Genomic DNA, 20,805 nt, shown 5'->3' on the forward strand with positions numbered 1-20,805 from the left:
ACTTTCAGTCTGGTAACGTCTCCTGTTAAATCAAGGGAAAACAAAGTCCCAGGCCATTGTGAAAGTCCGTTTAAGAGCAAAGCATTCTGCTTTACCAGTTTGTTGTCTTCTAATGGTGAGATTACAAAATTAGGCTCTGGATTTGCTTCAGATAATGCATTTTCATTTCTTAAGACAGATTCCTAATGTAGCTATTTTTTATGTTATTGCTTTAAAAAGAGACATAAATGACATTATAAATCACTTTGTTTCAATTTAATAAAGGGGTGTTTGTTTTAGAAATTTCTAGCATTATACTTTCAATCATGATCAATTTTATCTTTTTTATTTCTATACATAGAAATACCTAGTCTGTTGATAGTTTTGAATTATAGATTCTGTATGTTTAATAAAACAGAAGTTGCATTATCTCAGCAAAAAAATATTTTGCGCAGCATCAAGCAGTGTGAGGCAACAGCTGATGTGGCTATCTTTCCCAGCATCACTTATCGGAGACAACTCAGTAAGACAACTCATTTCTGGTCAATGTAAACATTAATAATAGTTAACAACGTGGAAGAGAAAATGGAATTTATTTTATCTTCATTAGTAGCGTTCATCAAATTGCAGGGTATAGCCATCTGATTGGATAACGATTAGAGCCATCACTAGGCTGGAGGTAGCCTTGATGTTGACCGGAGAGATGTGCGGATGGACTTGTGTGTCACAGGACTGGGGCACACACCCCACCAGGTAATGCAAAGGGGTCCATATCCCCTCAAGCCTTGTAATAAACATACCATCACAGTCCTTAACAATCACATTTTGAATCAGGTAAATTTATCTTGTCATGGTACAAAATCCAACAGTAACATTATTAGCACGTGAGACTGGATCTGAAAAGGAAGATGAGGTCATAATTTATTTCATGAATATAGGACTGTATATGTATTTTGTAAGTCTGAATCACATACTCCTCCTTTACAAGAAAATGAATCTCTCAGTAGGGGAAGAAATACCTCACGGCAGTCAAAAGAACTGTTCAAAAGTACATTACGCTAACTATTAACAGGAATAGTTCATTATACTTGAAAGGTATTTCAAATAGGATGGAAGATTAGGGACTGATTCTGTATCAATGAAATCAACATGTAACCTACACGAAATATGTGGGTGCTTAATTAATTAAGGCTATTCATAAACCAAAAATATTTGGTTTAATTTAGCGGATATAAAAATTTTTAAATCATAGTAAAAATGAAAAGAAAACCAGCATGTATACAACATGGGATTGGATGCTTTGGAAAAAAATATAAGGCACCAGATAGACAGAGAAATATAGATTTATAGATAGTAAAAGATTGTAAGACATGTGGTGATGATTCTGTTTTCTGGACTTAATTTCTCTAATTTTACACTGGTGTTTTGTTTTAAATCAGTTCCATCTTGAACTTTCCAACTAAAGAAATTCCATAACTATTAAAAATAGTAGAAGATATTACTGTAATAGGAACTGTGAACTATTCATCGTGAAATACAACTACATAATTAAGATAAAAGCACTGCAATTTACTTCTTTCCAAAATGATTTTGTGAAGATTAGAATGTGTTTTAAAAGTTGCTATAACTTTTGCCTTAAGCATGACCTAGTAATAAGGCTACACAGCCTATCCTATTTTCAGAAAAATCATCTAATCCAAAGATTAATGGATTTAGTGAGATGGACTTTGGACAAGAGCTGGGGTGATGATCTTGTTACAATGGAATAAAAGATCTATTCACTATTAAAATGAATCCCAATCAATATTCAGTACTATAATCAAAACAAATGGAAAGAATTTCCCTTTACAAAGAGTAATCAGTGGAGAACTTAAATCCATAACTGAATTAATTTCACCTAAACAACCTTTCAGAATTCACACAGTTAGGAAAGAAATTAAATGACACCGAGAGCAGATTGCTGACAACACAGTCCTGTTTAAGGCCCTTTTAAAGAGGACAGGCTTTAAAAAGTGAAAATAAAAGTTCACTGGGTAAGACAGAGTATTGTGCAAGGCTGAAGTTAACCCAGTGAGCCACTGAGTTCTACTGATGCATAGTGAAAATCAATAAATTAATTAATGAATTATTTGATGTCATATTAAAGATTCTGGATTGTAATATTTATTAGAAGACCACTACAGGAGATACCATCCTTAGATGATCAGGCTGTTAACTGCTAATCTAGGTAGAATAGCAATGTTTTTTTCAGGACACATTTACATTCAGTTATAATGTTTCAAAACAGGATAAAACCTCAGAAGTGCATTCCAAGTCTGCTTAACCCACATTTGAACTTGGATGTTGCTGCTCATTCCAAGAATAGTTAAAAGTATGCTGAAATGATGAAACAGAAAGGATGGGCATCACAGAAAATTATTGGAATTAAAAATATATTTAATTGTATGGTATTTTCAGTTCAGTGCAATTATACCTTCCTACAACTTACCTAAAATTTACTTTACCTTTTTATGATAACCTTCCTAATTTTCTTACAGTAAAAAAATTGGCGTAAGCCAGTCAGCTCCAAATATTTCCCTTAAACCCTGAAATAGCATTGATATCCCCAATTCAGCAACACATTTTTACCATGTGATTAAATGCACTAAAGTTACATGCCTGAACTTTAATCCAGAAAATATATTAACTTGGTATCACCATAATTAAATACACGTTTTAGGTTAACCATCTGCTTAACAGCTTTTTGGAACTGTTGTCTTACTTAATCCCTCAGCACAGGGGTAACTAAGTTTTTCCTTAATATTTCTTAAACTTTTATCCATTTTATAATGTGAATTCATTTAAATTGCAATGTAACATTTTAAAATCTTAGTCTATAAATAGGTCAAGATCCACACAATATTTTAAAAATACATTGTATAACATATATATGTTTTTATCTTTACATCAAACATTTACTTCCTTGAAAGTATTTAAAGCCAATGGGAATTTTCATTCTGGTAGACTATGCAACAACCTCTATAGTGTATAGGCACACTTTGCACTACAGCTGTAGCAGTAAAATTACTGAAGCTGTAATTCTCTTAATATTTAAATAATATATTAAAATTTAATTTTCAGCACCTGGAAGAATCTGTTTGTGTGCCAGCAAATGAGGTAGTTGGGCCTGGAGCTCCTATACATATGGGACTCAAAAACAACCTATCACAAATAATTACTAAGCTAGAGCAGCTGTACTCACCACACTAGTCATTTAAAAATCAGGTCAAAGTTGCCTCAATTCTTTTTCCATTTTCAAGGATTTCTGCAAATCAATTCTATAGTCTTAATCTTTTTGCTTTTTTTACATGTTAAAATTACTTTTATTGTTAATTACTACAAGGGAAACACCCGATAGTTTTAGCTTTCCTGATATTCCAGACATTAAATAGATGTAGGTTTTATGAGATTGTAAAAATACGCAATGTTTCTTTTCCAGTACATCTTTCAAAATTTTAGTAGGACTATGAGCAAATACTGTAATATGAAAATGCATTTACTGACATAGTACATACATGCATTACATGTGGTACTACAGCACAATTCACCTCACACACACACACACACAAACTGTATATGTACGCATCTTTTTTAAAAACAAAATATGTCATCTGGCTCACAAGAAAAAAAAAGACTTGTATTGTAGGCTTTCATTTATTTTTATGTTGGCAGTTTTCAGCTGGAAAGTAAGTATTTCTTTTAAAAGCATTTTCCAAATTATGCGCTTTCAGACACACTTTGTTTTCAACCGATTTCAAGAAGTTGCTTTCTAGCAACCACTACCAACTTTATGATTATTTGTGAAGAAAATACCTATGTGCCAACTTTGTTTATCTCATAACTTTTCAGAATTTATTCAGAATAATATAATCTGAGATCACATTTTTCACCACTTACATAGAATTTATGTTTGCACTAAATCTGAAAATTTTAAAAAGTTCAAAAAGATTCAGCTAGAAGTCTTTCTGTTCATAATTCTAAAACATTCTAACCTGCATTCCTATACATAAAAAGACCCATAATGAAAACCATATATTTTATAATGACATACATAGAAATAAAACACATTAAACTTCAGGGGGAGAGAACCAAGCATTTATACACTATTACCTTCAATCACTTGAATGCAAGTCATTCATACCACCACTATTGCTAACAAGGCATCCAATTTACTAAACAATGAATATTGAAATTACGTTTAAAAGGTACAAATGACTGTCCAAAGAATGACACTGAAAAATATTAAGTAACAGCTCTACCTCAAGATAAGCCTCACAATTAAAGAGTTTTAATGAAGAGAGCCTTCAAAGGCTAAATCAGGAGGCATTGATTAGATTGCCTCTAACTTTGTGTTTTGACACCTTCGTCTTTCATGGCATTATATTGTCTCTGTGCATCTTACAAAGGAAGCATTTTACTAAGCCCACACATGAACAGGAGACAGCAGTGCTTATAAAAGAGACTGTCAAGGGTGTGAGCCAAAATGGGTCTCATTTGGATTTCAAGTGAAGAAAACTCCTAATGCATTTCATTACAATGTATGTGAACCTCTGAAAAGAACGATGGATTGGGATTCTCATCCCTATTAATTTATTGAAATGGATTCAGTTTTTTTCTTGTATATCAAGAGGGACCATGTGTTTCAAGCAAGGTAATAATATTATAGTACCAAATAACCAAATATGCTATGATGCAGTATACCCTTCTGCGAGATAAAGAGGATGCAATTTTCTTGATAATTGGGATTTGAGTTCAGAAATAAATCCTACAATAGCTTGGCAACAAATAAATATTCTTTGTTACTATCAGGTTTAAAGATATGATCAGGAAGCTATGCAACATAGGGATGGATTCAGTCTTTGTTACCACAGCAGGTTTTTACCATTTGAAATCCTGTGCCCCCCCGCCACACTGTCATTCAAGTATTGACTTTTTATTTCATTGAGGAGTTGCGTGTATGATGTAATTAGGATAACACCTATATAAGTCATATTTTATTAAAAGATAGCAGAATGGGATGGAGCAAAGTAAAAACATTTCAAAAAATTGTAATACATTCCAGATCAACTTAGCTCTAGAAAGATGCCATAGCTACCATATCACCAATTATCTTATTCATAGTAAAAAAGTTTATATAAATACTTACTTGTCTTTTTCCCCCTTTAACTTTGATAATAAAACCTATAATCTGCTATTCAAAACCTGTAAATCCTGATTTAACACAAAGAACAGGATACAAATTCCTTACTTATGCTAAATAATTTTACTAATATAACAGTATTAAAAATAAGACATATGTTCTCATTGTTTTTAACACCATTAACCTTTAGAAATGATTGATTGTGCTACACCAATAACATTCAGTGAGTTCAAAGCTCATCTATTTTTTATGGAAATCTTACAACCTGCTAGTTAAATTAAAGGTTAAATATACATAAAGTCTTAGAACAAAACACAAAGTATTCCATATGTATGTAGCTCATAAGCAGAGTACACAAACACGCACATATGTAAATGTATCTCCATTTAAAAACCCATGACCAAAAAAACCCCTCAATTGTCATGCAAAGACTTCAAAGGTAGAGTTAAGATTTTGATATCCGTGGAATATTATGCAACTATGTCTATTAAGTTAGGAACTGCCTATTAAGTTAAGAATTCCACTGACATCACAATTATAAAATACAAATGTCATCGAAATCATAATCGGAGAAAAAGGCGTGCTTGCTTCCACTCATCAATTCTCAACAAGCATTTTACTTGAAGTTAGAGGAAAGTCCAGGGCCTGTTTAACTTGTGTAATTACAGTTATGCAAATATGTATATGCATAACTATACCACTAATTTATTTTTCTATGTATAACATGGGGAAGCAGAAATGTATGTTCAGTATACATATATGCATTCAGTATAAATTCAATTAATATTTTGAACATCTTCAACATTTGAATAAACATGATTTATATATTTATATGTTGTGTGTATATGTGGTGTATACACATATTCCCGAGCAACAGAGAAATTAGCAAGAATCATACAAACCAAATTCAAATCCAGTCTTAGCAATAAAGATTGCACATTTCCACATACAACACAAACACACACGGACACACATTTATTTTATTTTTTAAGAATAATCATAATTGAATTAGAATGATGCATGTTCCATATTTTATCTTGACAGCTTCTGTATACTCAGGCAGAGCCCATTAAACGCAACCATACACCAGGTTACTTGTTGAATAATGTATTTCAAGTACTTAAAATTACTAGGGATTTGACTAAGATCTGCACATGAATACATATTTTGGACTTAATTTTCTGCACTGGCATTTCTTCAGCTGAATATACTTTAAATTCTACAATGAACTCAGTTAATATTAGGCTTTTCCAGGACATAACAAAGGTAATAACACTACCTTTATAATATAAACTTTATGACATTATGAATAAAACTGACAAGTGTAAAATTTGATCCATAAACTAAGTGATATACTTATGTTAATTTACCTTTTAAAAGATATTATGTGTTGCTCAGTTTTTGTGACAGGGCTTCCATTCATACTGAAGACATGTTGAAAAACACTATATTTTCTCTCAATAAGGAAAATCACTTTATCCACTATCATTCTCATTCTGTCTCAATAAAAAATCAATCATCAAATACTTGTTTCCAAGTTCTACTTGTTAAACTGCCAATTTATGCATACTGTTCAACTCAGCTCAAATTCTTTCAAGACTACGTGTTATTCTTTTTAATGTTTTTTTATAGTATCCAACTTTTAAAAGAACAAGGGGAAAATAAAACTATATACATATTACAATAATTTTACATTTAGAAGTTTGTGATCTGATGAAGTTCAGAACCTTCATTTTTTATAAGAAAAAAACAAAACTAAATCTTTTATGTGGTTTTCAAAGTAATAAAGGTCTGATTGATCCTACTGACTAAGGCAATTGCATCGGTTGTCTAAATGGTAGTAACGTCAATGTCAGATATGTGGTTATCTTTTCATCTTGGCCTATTCTCAAATGTAAAAATCAAATGTTTGAAGGACATTTCACTGACCTGTTATGGCCTCTGCAACTCTCAAACACAATACTACTATTCCTCATATAAGTGCCACATTTTGGATAAAAAAACACTTCATCAATGATGCCTTTGCGACATCTGGCGGTCCTTATTATACATAAACTTTAGGTTTGTTTCTTTGTTGGGTACTTTCAGTTGTTGTTGGGTACTTTTAGTATATTATTTTTATTTCACTTATTTATTTATTTGCAAACCTACCAGAATGTGAAACTTTAGTCCAAAAGGCTTTGATACCCCCTAGCGGGGGGACAAAAGCAATCTAGTCTGCAAAAACACGAGGACTACCATGAATCCATATGGAGCAAAAGGTCACAAATCTTGAGATGCAGTGACATCATGACAATAAGACACTTTTGAGACAGAAGCTGGCTCATTTTGAATATAAAAAGGACACTGATCAAATTCTCCCACACATTTAAAACTATAGAGAAAAATAAGACCTCTATATAGATGCTTAACAGAGGAGAGTTAAAGCATACCTTCAGTTTTCACAATTATAAGATGCCACTGAGAACCTGACAAGTCTGCTTCAGAAGATATAAAAGCTTTATTTTTATGTTATTATCGGATGCTGAGAAAATGTCATTAAAGAAAAAAACACTCAGTTCACAGGGTGCGCACTCCCTGTAACACCCCAGCTCTTTTAAAGTTAATTCAGTTATACCAAAGCTTGTTCTACATGTTTCAGTCTTATTATTTATCATTTCAATAAACTATGAGAATAGTATTTTAAGCAACAGAAAAATTACCTTCCTTTCTTCATCCCTCTTCGTAAGCTATTTCAGTGCAGTAAGAAAAACTCATTCTAATTTCTTTATTGCATTAACTGCAGAAATATTTGACATCAACTTTGTGAAACCATGACTTTGCTAATTCTTAGCCCAGTGGGAGGAACTAGTATGTTGTTTAAACTCCATTTTTTTCCTTATTCTAACAATTAGCATTCCTAAACAACAGATGATACAATAACCAAAAGATTAAATGTATATTACTAAATGTTTTTCTTTAAAAAAAAAAAAAGAAAAAAGTCAACAGAATATTTTCTTCAGCTGAAAATGAAGCACTTCAAAATATATTCCTTGAGATATAGGGCATCACTTCTTTAAATTCTATTTTGCTGCCTCACAGTAAATATTCACTTAAATACTTTACTGTTCTGAAACTAGTAACACAGTATCTCGTACTGACATAGGTTTGTCCTCATATGAACAGATACGTAGCATGTGTTACTGACATTCAAGAACAATTTCTAATAAATCATAACTGAGCCAAATTGAAAAAAATCATCTCTCAAAACTGCTCTTGGGACTGACTAGATTTAATGGATAGTATAATGGTATAGTTCACTATTGTCTTATTTTACAGAATAAAAGAGTACTGTACCCTCAGAATACCTAGTAGGCCCCCATAAAAGCTATCATTCAACTTTTAATTACAATTTCTATAGCCTGTATTTTCAGTGTACTTATATGGACAAAATACAGACCATGTACTGTGGGGCAGGCAAACGATTGTTTGCAGACCACAGATATGCAACCACAAGACAAATAGATGGCCAAAGAAACACTGCTAATTCCAAGTAGTCTCCTTCTCAAGACCCAGAACTGCAAACATGCAATCTAGTCTAACATGTTGAATTCCAATTATTGTATTGAATTCACAGAGACAACTCATTAGATTAAGGATATGAATAAACTGTTTCAGGATTATGTTGTAGTATGGAATAAAAAGATTAATCATTCATTAATCCCAATGTAGGAAAATTCTGCATGTGACAGCAAAGAGATTAAAATGAGAAAACTAAATTTGACAAAGTTAAGAAAATGTCATGAAAAGGCCATCATGAAAGGAAAGAGTTCTCTCCTAATCACTGTAAATGAGACTGTTGACGTGAAAAGAAGGAAAATACGTTTAGGATTGGTAGGAGCTGTAGGGTCAGCAATGTAAAATTCAGGAGTAAAATAAAAACAGAACTGAAAAACAAAGCAGCCATATTCAACAAACATGTATACATACTCAGAGAAGAAAAAGGGGGACACTCCACCTCACCCCCTCCCCTGATATAAAAGATACTGCAGAATCATAATGGAATGGTTCATATTTTTGGGAGATGGAATACTCACCTACAAACTACAATAATAGACCGATTATGTTGAAAAGATGAACTTACAGTGATAAATCTAACAAATTTCACAAATGGAAAACCATTCTAGTTAAAACTATATGGACAGACCTCTAGAACACACATACGTTTCTAGAGCTATCATACCAAATCCAGATTTACCAAGAAGGATACTGATTACCCAAAAGAATCAGACCAAGAAGACAAAGTCAATGAGACTGCTAGTTAGAGTGATTTTAGGCATTTTCATATACAGTGGTCCAATAATATAGTGGTAAATAGTTTGGAAATACAATTTCCACACTTTCAGGGATTATTTTGTGGAACAATTGGTTGCACAGCAAATAAAAGGAAAAGTTTTTGTTAATATAATCTAATTAAATACAAGAAGGTGAAATTAAAACAGCTGAAAACTAAGCAATGGAGATTGTACTATATGCAATTCTATATTCTGCAGGAAGAAAAAATACATTACTCTTAGTTTCAGTAGATGATACGCATAAGGTACAATCAAAAGACTGAAGGTCAGAAGACCTTAAACTGAAAACCTAAAACCGTAGCAATTTATCAAGAGCAGAGGGAACACGTGTGAGTCTCTGAGAATTGTAAGAACAAAATAATTCTTAGAGGTACAAAGAGTAATAAGACTGATTTCTTTTGAAATAAGAAATGTTTGGGGTTTTTTTAATAGGGCTGGAAAAGCACTTGCAAAAACAATTAAAATAAATTGATGGAAGAATTAAAAGATCATGGTATAAGGAACGTAGTTTGTGCAAAGGAAACTCCATCCTCACTGATCTAAGTATCGATGAAGTAAACAACAAATTAACAACATTTATACTTCTAAAATCATTAGAGCAACTCCTTTATGTTGCTGTAAAATACACTAAAGCATGGCCTTAAGACCTCAGAATCTGTTAATTTTCTACCAGAAATGTTTACCAATAATGAAGACACTACAAAACTATGAAAGCCTCATCACACAAACCTTGTTCTAGGCCCACTACCTTTCCTGGTGGAAAAGTAATAGAGAAAAGCAGTACCCTTTGCCAGCTAACTATCACTGAATCTTTCTTGCTCAGAAAGTGGTTAACTCAGATCGGTCAGTATCAAACCATTCTGTTTCGGGCATGATGTTCGAGAATGATCTTTGAGCATAACTTCAAAATACCTGAATGTCATAGATCACCTTGATCTATGACAATTTTGGGATGATGTTTAGATAGACAGAGGTCAATGATCTCTTCATGACACACAGAGAACAAGTGTCCAGGGAATTGCTGCTGTATCTGTCACCTACATTTACTCCTTGAGACATTGTTAGGCTGTTTGCAGATATTGGCAAAAGTGAATAGAACTGTTCTCTGTAAGTCTAATACATCCAATTTTGAGAACGCATTTAATTTTTCAGTGTCTGATAGTAATTGTAATTACTCCTTTTCCTGGAGAGGTCTCACGTTTGGAATCCCATAAAATGCCATTCTGTTACTGCTAATCTTCAAGGCACACATGGAATTTTTTAGGAGGTTATTAGAAAGAGGAGAGAGAGATATTTGCTGTTGGCACTGGCTATTTATATTTGAAAGACATATGATTATGTGTCTTTTACTTGTCTTTGCTTAATATGGGTTGATGCTTCAACTAATGTAGAGTAGAGTTGGAGCTGGATCTAAAAAAAATGAGCCTGGCTTTAGCCTGAGTCATATGTATGATTTATTCTGAATAGGGAGATTCTGCTTGTTTCTCTGAAACCACATTTGGGGGTTGTGGAAGGAGAGAGCTGGTGAACATGCTTCAGCTTCTGGCTATAATATAAAACAACTAGAAAAATGACACTTGCCGCAAGCATCAATTCACTTAATGAACAGAGTATATGCTTATCGGATGTTCTGTGATCATCATGAAAGCCCCTTGGTCTCCAGATGAGTTTAAGGTGCTGACTATGACCTAATGAAAGTAATAAATAACCTGTGCCTGGCCTACTGGAGAACTACCTTTCCTTCTGTGAACTGCAGTTGCTTCAGTGCAGCAGAGATGCTGGAGAAGAATCTCTTTTCTTAAAAAAAAAAAAAAGGAAAAAGAAAAAAAAAAAAAAGGAGTGAAGAAACATCTACCAGATTAGCTTCATTTCTGTACAGGGGGCAATCACAGCGTGTGATGACCAGCACGCAAAGAGTCAACAAGGCACCAAAGATCTTTGATACCATATTACTGTATTAATGGAAAGTCAGCTCACATTTGAAATTGTGGCTTATTTCTTTTGAAACATAATGCCTGTAAGGTCACTGTCACATCGTTCTTCTCCAAATTAATGTATTTACTATTCAAATACCGTTCTCTTTTATTGCTAAAATTCTGTATCATATCAAAGTTTCTTACCATTCTTCCACTGAGCTATGCAAGAGAACACCCAATTGTCTATGCATTCACTTTGAGACTAGTAAGTACATTAAATGCTATTTCTATAGCATGATCTGACTATCACTCCATATGAAACAATAAATAATGCGATGTTGAAAATATGAGAGAAATGAAAGATAAATTTACTTTCTAAGAGGAGCTACTACTTAACATTTTTAAAGATTTCTTTTGTACTTGAAAGACAATAAGAAAGCCTTTGATTTTCTATATACCATTTACAGAGATTTAACTATATATCACATAAATGCTTTCAGTTTTTATCCAAATGTGCTGTTAAATTACCCATGTAATTATCCCAAGAGAAATCATTATACTTTTTTATTGTTAATTTCATTAACACTTTAGTGGGAAGAGTTTGGTTGTATTTAAATTCAGCTGTCACAGTCTTTATTAGTACAATTAAAGGGATCATTTCTGTATTATTCTAGAGGGTGGTTTTTTTGCGGGGGTGTTTAATTACTGAGTTAAAGCAACAACAGAAAGTTAATGGGCAAAAATATAGGCAATAATCTATGGTCAAACTTGAAACAAAATACTATTCTCCCTGATCCCAATAGTAAAATCTGTTTTAAAATACACTGCCATTAAAATGAAATTACAACGGTTCTTTCTAAAATGGGTGACATGACATGACAGCTGTATATACTTTAACAAGCCCTCCAATAACAAGCAGTAGCACTACATTGAGTAATCAGATAAAATCTGTTACAGATATATCTTAAAGACAGGTATATTCAAATATCTGCTTACTGAGCCTCGTAAAGGCAAAGCAGATATCACTTTTGATATACCACTATTATAATACCTTATTACTTCATCAATAAATGCAGCACCATTACTTCCTTGCCTTTTGTGTGCATTACAGTGTTGCTGAGCCAGCAGGCATTATACTTATATACAGTTCCATTGATTTAAATTGAATAAGACCAAAATAACTTTGCAACTGGCAATCCAGGCATAAAAAAACTGGAGAATATGGATTGCAAATTAAAATTAGTTTTGAACTTCATATCTAGAAATTAAGACAGATGAGCTAAAGAGGGAAACAGAAGACCAGACTACTTCTATAAAGAAATTCCTCGTCCCAGATGAAGGTGGGACACTGCTCTCATCTGCTTCAGATTTTAAAGAAGAATTTTTATTATCTTGAGCATCCATATTTGGAAAAATATGAGAATTAGGGAGAACAAGGAATTAGCAAATACAAAAATCCAAGCAAATTCATATTCATTGCTCTTTGACAGAGTAAAATTAATTTTTATCTACAGGGAGTATATCAATTTAACGATAATCTGGGGGAAAAAAATTAATGGGGAGCTATAAGACCGCTGACTAGACTCTCCTTCATTCCAGGGGATCCACAGAGTTTAAGGAAGAATGATGTGGAAAAATTGTATGGAGATTTCATTCTTTGGCTTCTTATTATGGGTTTTTCCCATCAGTGCCGGTGAAAAATCCAGTGCAGGTTGATTAAATAATAAAACCTTCTAAATCATTTCACTTTAAACATTTTATGACTTTCTGTCTACATTGCAGCACTACAGCATAACTGAATCTTTGTTCCAGATAATTTTTGTACTAGAAGAAAGGACTGGAAAATCATGAAGAAAATGACCATTCATTTATATGCAGAAAATCACTCTATTAATTTTTTCTGTTAAACCTTTTGTGCACATTTTATGTGTACAAAAATTTATAATATTAAAACTATTTATACTTGTCATTGCAATCAAAACTGTATGCCCATTTAAATGAACTTGTTATTGTATTACAATGAGCAAAAGATGAAAACAGTATCAGGTTTTTCTTTTGTTTTCTAAACTGAATAGTATTCCTTGGCAAACAAACAAATGTTTTCGTTTTTTTTTTTTTAAATCAATAATGAAAACATTCCAAGGTTGTGTTTTTCAACTAAAATGGAAAGACAAAAGTTTAAGAATGTTCATAGATGTGTTGGATGTGACTTTCACAGTCTGTTGGCAGTTTGCAGGAAAGCCATCACACCTGTGACTTGGTTGTTGATTAATGAGTCTTTCAATTCTTCGCTACCATCTGAAGAAAGGCCGTGGCCTTTCTAAGCTTGACTGGTTTATTCGCCTTCAACTGTAGTCCTACCAAGGTATCTTCCATAAAGAAAATCACACCTGGTTAAGGCTAATGAAAACCTCAATATGTCATTTTCTAGACAAGTCAAAAAGCATGTAAAACTAGACAAAAGATGTATTCAAGCAACATGAATGCAGTTTTGTCATAACCTGTCAATCTAAAGACTAACATAAAAAAGCTTTCTTCAATGACATTTTCCAGTGTCAACTATTAGAATGACAATTCTGAATTCCCTCTTTGCTACATGATGCAGGATGCATAATGGTTTCCCACTCTTCACAAAGACTAAATTTTGTTGTTAGACCCTGGAAAGAAGTTTACAGGGGGAAAAAAGCAAACAAACACACACTTTTTCTGGGCCATATTATCAGTCTGCATCAGAAACCCCCAAATGACAGTGTCTATGCAGTTTTTAACTGACTACTCTCATCACAGAACCTATTAAGAGCACATGTGAAACTGCCCAACTCTGCTGTGTCTTCAAAACTGTATCATGATTACAAAACTTTCAAGGACATTTTGACTTTGACAATTGGGCCTGGGAAAGAGGCAGTAAGATCTTTGGGACTTATCATCCTTTCTTAAGCAATTAACTGTTGAATCAGGGTGAGCCAGGCAGGACAGAGGAATTTCATCCAGGAAAGCCACATGAGAAAGCCAATAACCTGTGGGAAAGCTGTAGCTCTGAGAGAAAGAGGATATAGCTACAAAGGTCTGTAATCTGCACAGTAGCAGCCACCAGCCCTTACTACTTACTTTGTGGTAGCAATAGCAAATGTTTCAAGATCAAGAGAAAGCATATATCTGTTCCCCATCTCCTTTGGAGGAAAACTAATGGGCCTACCACGTCCTAAGAAAACTGCAAGGTAATTCCAGTTAGCTAAGCAATTAATTATAAAGCTAAGCCACCTCCTGTTTGTTGCCACCTAGGACTGTGCACATCAACAGTTCCTCCAGATCAAACACTATATGGTAGCTTTTGTATCTTAAAATTTAGTCAAAAGAGCTAGGTTCTACTCTAGGCTTTGCTACAGACTGTTTTTGCAATATAGAAGAAAACTTAAAGGTGACTGCCGGACCACATTTTCCATCTGATTGACTTTGATAATAATACTTCCCCCCTCTACCTTACAGGGGATTTGCATGTCTCAACTCATCACAGCTTGCAAAGAAATTGAGATCCCTGTATGGAAATTGAATTACTCTGCATTACTAGCATTTTGCTGAAAATCCCTTATCTAAAAGAAGGAGAAGGAAGAAACAACGGGTTGGTGGGCAACACAGACTTTTAGCTTGTTGGCTTGTGTCTTGTAGCCTCTTCTTTTGTAGGTGTAGCAAGAAAGCCTATAGATGACATGAGCAGCTAAGCCAGCGTGTACAGTTAGGGCAGTCAGTACTCTGCATGCATTAATACACATTTAGAGCTTTTGTACACACTTATGATCGCTATATATCTATTAAGAATGAAAACTTGGATCAGAAAGGCTCAGAAAGAGGAAGAAGAAAAGAACAGATAAGAAGACAAACATTATTATCTCCACTTAAGAATCCTTAGTGAGCAACAGGATGCGAGACAGTTGAAAGGAAAGCAAATTATTTGCAGATGAGAGGAAGTATCTATTTTTAAGGAAAGTCAGCCAGGTCATGGGATGCCAATCACCACGTTAATTAGATAGTGACATAAAATGTCAAAGTGTCACACTTCCAAATAATGATTTGTGGTTGTAATATACAAAAATATCTAGTTATGAAGAAAAGATATATACTTTTAAAGAAATCAATGAAAGTGAATGCTAACAATAAATGCATATATGCATTATTAACACTAATATATTGCATTTACTTAGCATTTTTCCATCAAAACACATCAAAGGACATAAATATGTGGACAAATGTTACCTAATTTTAAATTGGGAAACCAAGATACAGTGAGACTTTATTAGAAGAATGGGGTTTAGCTCACAGGCCTATGCTGTAGCCAACAAGCTGTGCTTAATACACTTTTGAATGCAAAACATGTATCGCCAATACTTTTTTTTTTTTTAACTTTTTTCTAGAGGCTGGGTTTGAGCAACAGAAATAGCAAATTAGAATGAAACCTTATTTAAGCAATTTTATAGTTGTTCCTTCAAAGAGAGGTGATAAGTACATACTTCCATATCCTATGTAGGCAAAGGCCTCATCATAAAGGACTTCCAAGTATTAAAAAGGAGCTCACATTAACTAAGGTTAACTGGGATATGTCAGTCTCTTACTTTTTAGCATCTTTTGTTGGAGAATGTTGTTGGAGAATATTGTTTTATTCATAGGATTCATCAACACGTCTGCAGGAGAGAGAGACTGCTAACAACCAGAAAAGCCTAAAGCGTACTGCATATGGGAAGTCTCACCTTTAGCCTCACTTACTTGTGAAATTCATGCTACAACTATATACATAATAGTGGCTGGAGTGGCATTCAAACTGTATGTAATACAAGGCACCATCTTCCCTCGTGCTTACTGATCTACGTTCTGCCACCAATGCTTTAAAACTGCTCGGCAGGGAACTAAGCCTACTTCTGACAGATCCTTTAAGGTCAGAGTACAGTTTCATTAGCTATGTCAGAAGAGGATAAGCAGATGAAGGGTAATCCTTATGTTGACGGATGTGACATACACCTTGTTATTGACCAACTCATTTATGGAAAAGGGTCCTTGCTTATCCAGAAAGGTCAAAATCAGATTTTCTTCAAAATCCCAGTGGCTTTTTTTTGGTGCATCCAGCACTAGGGTCTAAACCTGACTCTGTGATCAACCAAGAGATGTGCAATAATGGATTAATACCTTTCACCTGCTTCTTTTGATACAGGAACGATGGGATACTGTCTTTCATAGCCACCCATGCATTTGAGAGAGCCTGTTCTCACACGCATTATAAGGGCATCCATTATAATCTCACGAAGCAGGTGGTGATTACTGCAGTATTAATGGCATCCCAGTTCTTCACCAACACATCATTAATAGTTGACTTGTAGCCGTAACAACAATATGGATTTCCAATATCCAGCAATTTGGATACAAAAGGTCTAGGAGCATCTGCAGTTTAGAAGGACTGACTAACACATCCAAAAGTACACTAGACGTAACACTGGCATCCTCTGCCATGCAGATATGGTCTCTGTCTTGGCATCGTGCCAGTAACTGCTCTTCCACCATTTGTTTCTTCTCTGAAGAAAATTGTTACAGAACTTCCTACCTTCTCATATCCTTGGTATTTTCACTCATGTCTCAGATTCGGGCTTTTGTAGAGTTGCATAAAAAAATCTTTCACAGACAACAAAGCACATGCAGTTTGCTGACATGCTTTTCAATTTCAAAACTACATAATACATTTTTCCATGTGTTGATAAACTGGATTTTAAAAGAGCATTTTCTGGATATCTAGATAATCAACAACACAATGAATATAAACATTTTCTATAAATAGTTCACCATATGGCTACCATTCTCAACAGATGGTGTCTGTGTATCCACTAGAATATACAAGAGCTATGCAGATTTTGCCCTGCAATCATTCAAAATTCTAAACAAGAATTTTGGACTTAATTTCAGTTTTATTAAGCTTAATCAATGGCAAAACATAAAATTTTATCACCTAACTCTAGTATGGGGAACAAATCCCACAACTATATTAACAAATTTATTTGCGAAAGGCAAGTAGTCAGTCAAATACAGTCAAAATACCCAAATACCCAATACAGTCAAAAGGATTTCAAAAAAGGAGACACTAGGTACAAGATCAGCTTTCGCAGCATAAAGAGATCTTCTTAATCCTAGGGCAGCACCCTGCTGCCAAGGATAGTCTTTACCTTCCTCAAAAGCAGTTTCACTTGCAAATAGCCCAGTAGTTTGTAAGACAGAATGCAGTCTGGACTGTTAAGAAAAATTCTGGAATCCAAAGAATGTGAGAGTTTGTCTATATTTTGCATCAAATGTTACTAGAAAGCCTACATATTTTATCCAGTTTTAGTAGAAAACAAATTTATTAATTTTTTATAGTTTTCTTAAAGCCAATACATAAACAATTCCAGGTTTTCTACTCTGCTTTGAGAAGCTGCTGGGCAGTTGAGAATATTTATCAAAGGAACACATGACTGGAAATAAACCACTTGGTCTATCCTGTTTCAACTTAAAACTGCTTAAGCTCATATCACTGTGCACTTTCTGAAAAATTCTCTTGAGCTACACTGGCTTATCTGTTGGAAATCATCTTCTAATTTTCAGTCCAGACCTTTTTCATGGCAGTTCTTATCCACTTGAACAAATATTGGTTTTAACTTGTATAATTTTTCTAACTTGGTACTGTTTCTCAGCAGATACATTTATGGTAAAGCAACATGTTCCCTTCCCCTCTCAGTTATTAAGTTGTTACGCTTCCTGTTCTTAAGATCTTGTACCTGACTGTCAATGGCTTTGCCAGTCATGAGTTCTTCTCTGTCTGTTCCTGTAGCTCCCAGAATGCTCCTGCTCGCATGCACCCCCCGCCATCGTTCCAACCAAAACTTTTTGCGCTGCACTGGCACCAGTGCTCTGTGAAACTTCCCTAAGCACAGAGGGAGGAATCCCGGCCACTCCTCCTCAGAACAGCAAATTACTGCAATATTGGAGAATGGTTTCAGCTGTTACAAAAATGTCTGGGTTGTTTCTCCTAATTATATGAGTGGAATGTAGTTATTCTCTATAGTAATGTATTCAATGCACCTGAAAGTCCTGTAGAACTCCAGAAGGAAGGTCACATCTCAAAACCCAGCAAAATATTAATATCTTATAAATATGTACAAGTTGCTGAGATACTTCTCTGAAAATAAATGATCAGAAAGTATTTGACTTACATATCAGTATAAAGGAGAGTACATAAACAAACAGGGTAATGTATAGTACTGTGCTTTGGGTTTGTGCCTCAGTGTTGACAACACACCAGGTTTTTGGCTACTGCTGAGCAGTGCTTGCACAGTGCCAAGGCCTTTTCTTTTTCCCACTCTGCCCCCCCAGCAATTGGGCTGGGGGTGCACAAGAAGCTGGGAGGGGACACAGCCGGGCCAGCTGACCCCAACTGACCAAAGGGATATTCCATGCCATAGAAACGTCGTGCTCAGCAATAAAAGCTGGGGAAAAGAAGAGGAAGGGGGCCCGTTGGGGGTTATGGCATTTGCCTTGCCAAATAACCACTACCCGTGATGGAGCCCTACTTTCCAGGAAGCAGCTGGACATCTGCCCGCCGATGGGAAGTAGTGAATGAATTCCTTATTTTGCTTTACTTACGTGCGTTGCTTGGCTTCACTTTCTAAACTGTCTTTATCTGAACCAATGAGTTTTCTCACCTTTGCTCTTCCAGTTCTCTCCCCCATCCCATTGCTGGGGAAGTGACTGACCAGCTATATGGACACTTAGCTGCTGGCCAGAGTCAGCTCACCACAGTCACTAAAGTATTTTCAAATGTGATAATATGCACAGAGATGGTGGCCAGAGAGTTAAAAAGGAGAGATCATAGTTGATACAATAAACTGCAGAAACAGTTTCAATATGCTGATTTAGCCAGACAATAACAATTTTTCCTTTATGAGCAGGAGAGTGATTAAAAGTTGAGATACACACAAATTAAACAATAATTAAAAGCACGTGGTCTTCTTGTCTTAATAGATGTATTAGAGGTAAGCAACTCCCATTTGGTAATGAAATATCTAAGGATGTACAAGTGAGTGCCAAGATTCAAAAAAGCAGCATGTATCTCTGTAAGTATGCAGGACATTTTTTAAAACGTGGGTAAATCAAGTACTATAAATTAGCTGAATGTTAATGGGCTTATTATTAAAAGATATTATTTCAAGTATAATTGAAAAGTATGTTTTAACTTTTACGCTTGCAGCTCAAACTATTTGTAAAAAAAAAAAAGAATCAGAAGTAAAATGAGAAAGGAAAGGAATCCATCTATATATCCCTTTTCTTCCTGTAAGGAAAAGTTCTTTGCAGTTTCTAAAGGTATGAACTGTAAATAGGGATGAACATTAAGTTTTCTATGTCACTGCTTAACTTTAATAGGCTTTTCCTGATAGCATTCTATATTTGAAAACCTTGAAATAAAATAATATTATTAACCATCCACATCTTTCATTTGAAAAATTTCCTAAACATTTTTACTTTGAGGATTGTAGGAATGCGTGGATTAGATTCACGTGCTCACGTGGAGCCAACAATGAGTAGTACACAACAATTCATTCCCTTTTTAACCAGTCCTAAAAGCCTTTTACTTTCCCCTAACCACCAACCAATTAATTTGCCTACCACTTGCTGGCTCTGGGACAATGCTCCCATAACCCCCTCCCACCTAACTCAGTCATTAACTAGGTTAGGGGAGCATTTCCCTTGTAAATGAGTCCCCTAAGCATTTTTACTTTTTTTCCACCAAAGAGAGAGCAGAGCATACTTATTTTACTTCGTATGCAACAGACAGTATTTCTCTTTAAAAACAAGAAAAAGGAAATAGACCCCAATATCACTGTGAACAGGTAAAAATATTTTTGCCTGCACAGAAGTAACTGATAAGGGAAAGCTTTAGCACATGTTAAAGAAAGGAGTAATTAAAGTATTATGGCACTCCACTTTATAAACTGATGGTTCTGACTCTTTTCAAGTAGTGCCCTTAGTTTTGTTTAACTCATCTCAGGAGGCAAATAGTAGAAACATAATGGATCCATCATAAACAGGAGGTCAAAATAATCACACACCCATTCAGCTTGAACCTTAACTCCTGAGCACAAGTAAGGCTGAGACTTATGCAGTTTTAGGGAGGAGCATGAATAATCACCTAAAGATAGGGCTCACTTGAGTCACTGCAAAGCTTACTTGAGGAGCCATGAACCAGCTAGAACTGGCCTAGGCAGCTGGAAAACATGAGCAGACATACTCTAGCTATGCTAAAAATTAAGTCACATAAAGACAAGCTGTGTTGGAGATGCTGGTCACTGTGGCAGATACTGGATTAACAATTCTATGTAATGATCACAAT

The 20,805-nt window shown here is 34.6% G+C and overlaps 1 protein-coding gene across 10 annotated transcripts in view; it reads right to left on the reverse strand.

The window, feature by feature from the left end:
• KIAA0825 (KIAA0825 ortholog) overlaps window positions 1-20,805 on the reverse strand; it is a 252,673-nt gene that overhangs the window by 93,254 nt on the left and 138,614 nt on the right. The window contains exon 24 of one of the 10 annotated variants that reach the window (XM_075526454.1): window positions 647-875. The exons of the other annotated variants lie outside the window; for them this stretch is intronic. Within the exon in view, the coding sequence (XP_075382569.1) occupies window positions 857-875 (19 nt within the window). The 3' untranslated portion in view covers window positions 647-856. Of the gene's footprint in view, window positions 1-646; window positions 876-20,805 lie in introns of those variants that run through there. 10 annotated transcript variants of the gene reach the window in all.

This window comes from Mycteria americana, chromosome Z (assembly GCF_035582795.1).
Source record: "Mycteria americana isolate JAX WOST 10 ecotype Jacksonville Zoo and Gardens chromosome Z, USCA_MyAme_1.0, whole genome shotgun sequence".
In the NCBI taxonomy this organism is placed as follows: Eukaryota; Metazoa; Chordata; class Aves; order Ciconiiformes; family Ciconiidae; genus Mycteria; species Mycteria americana.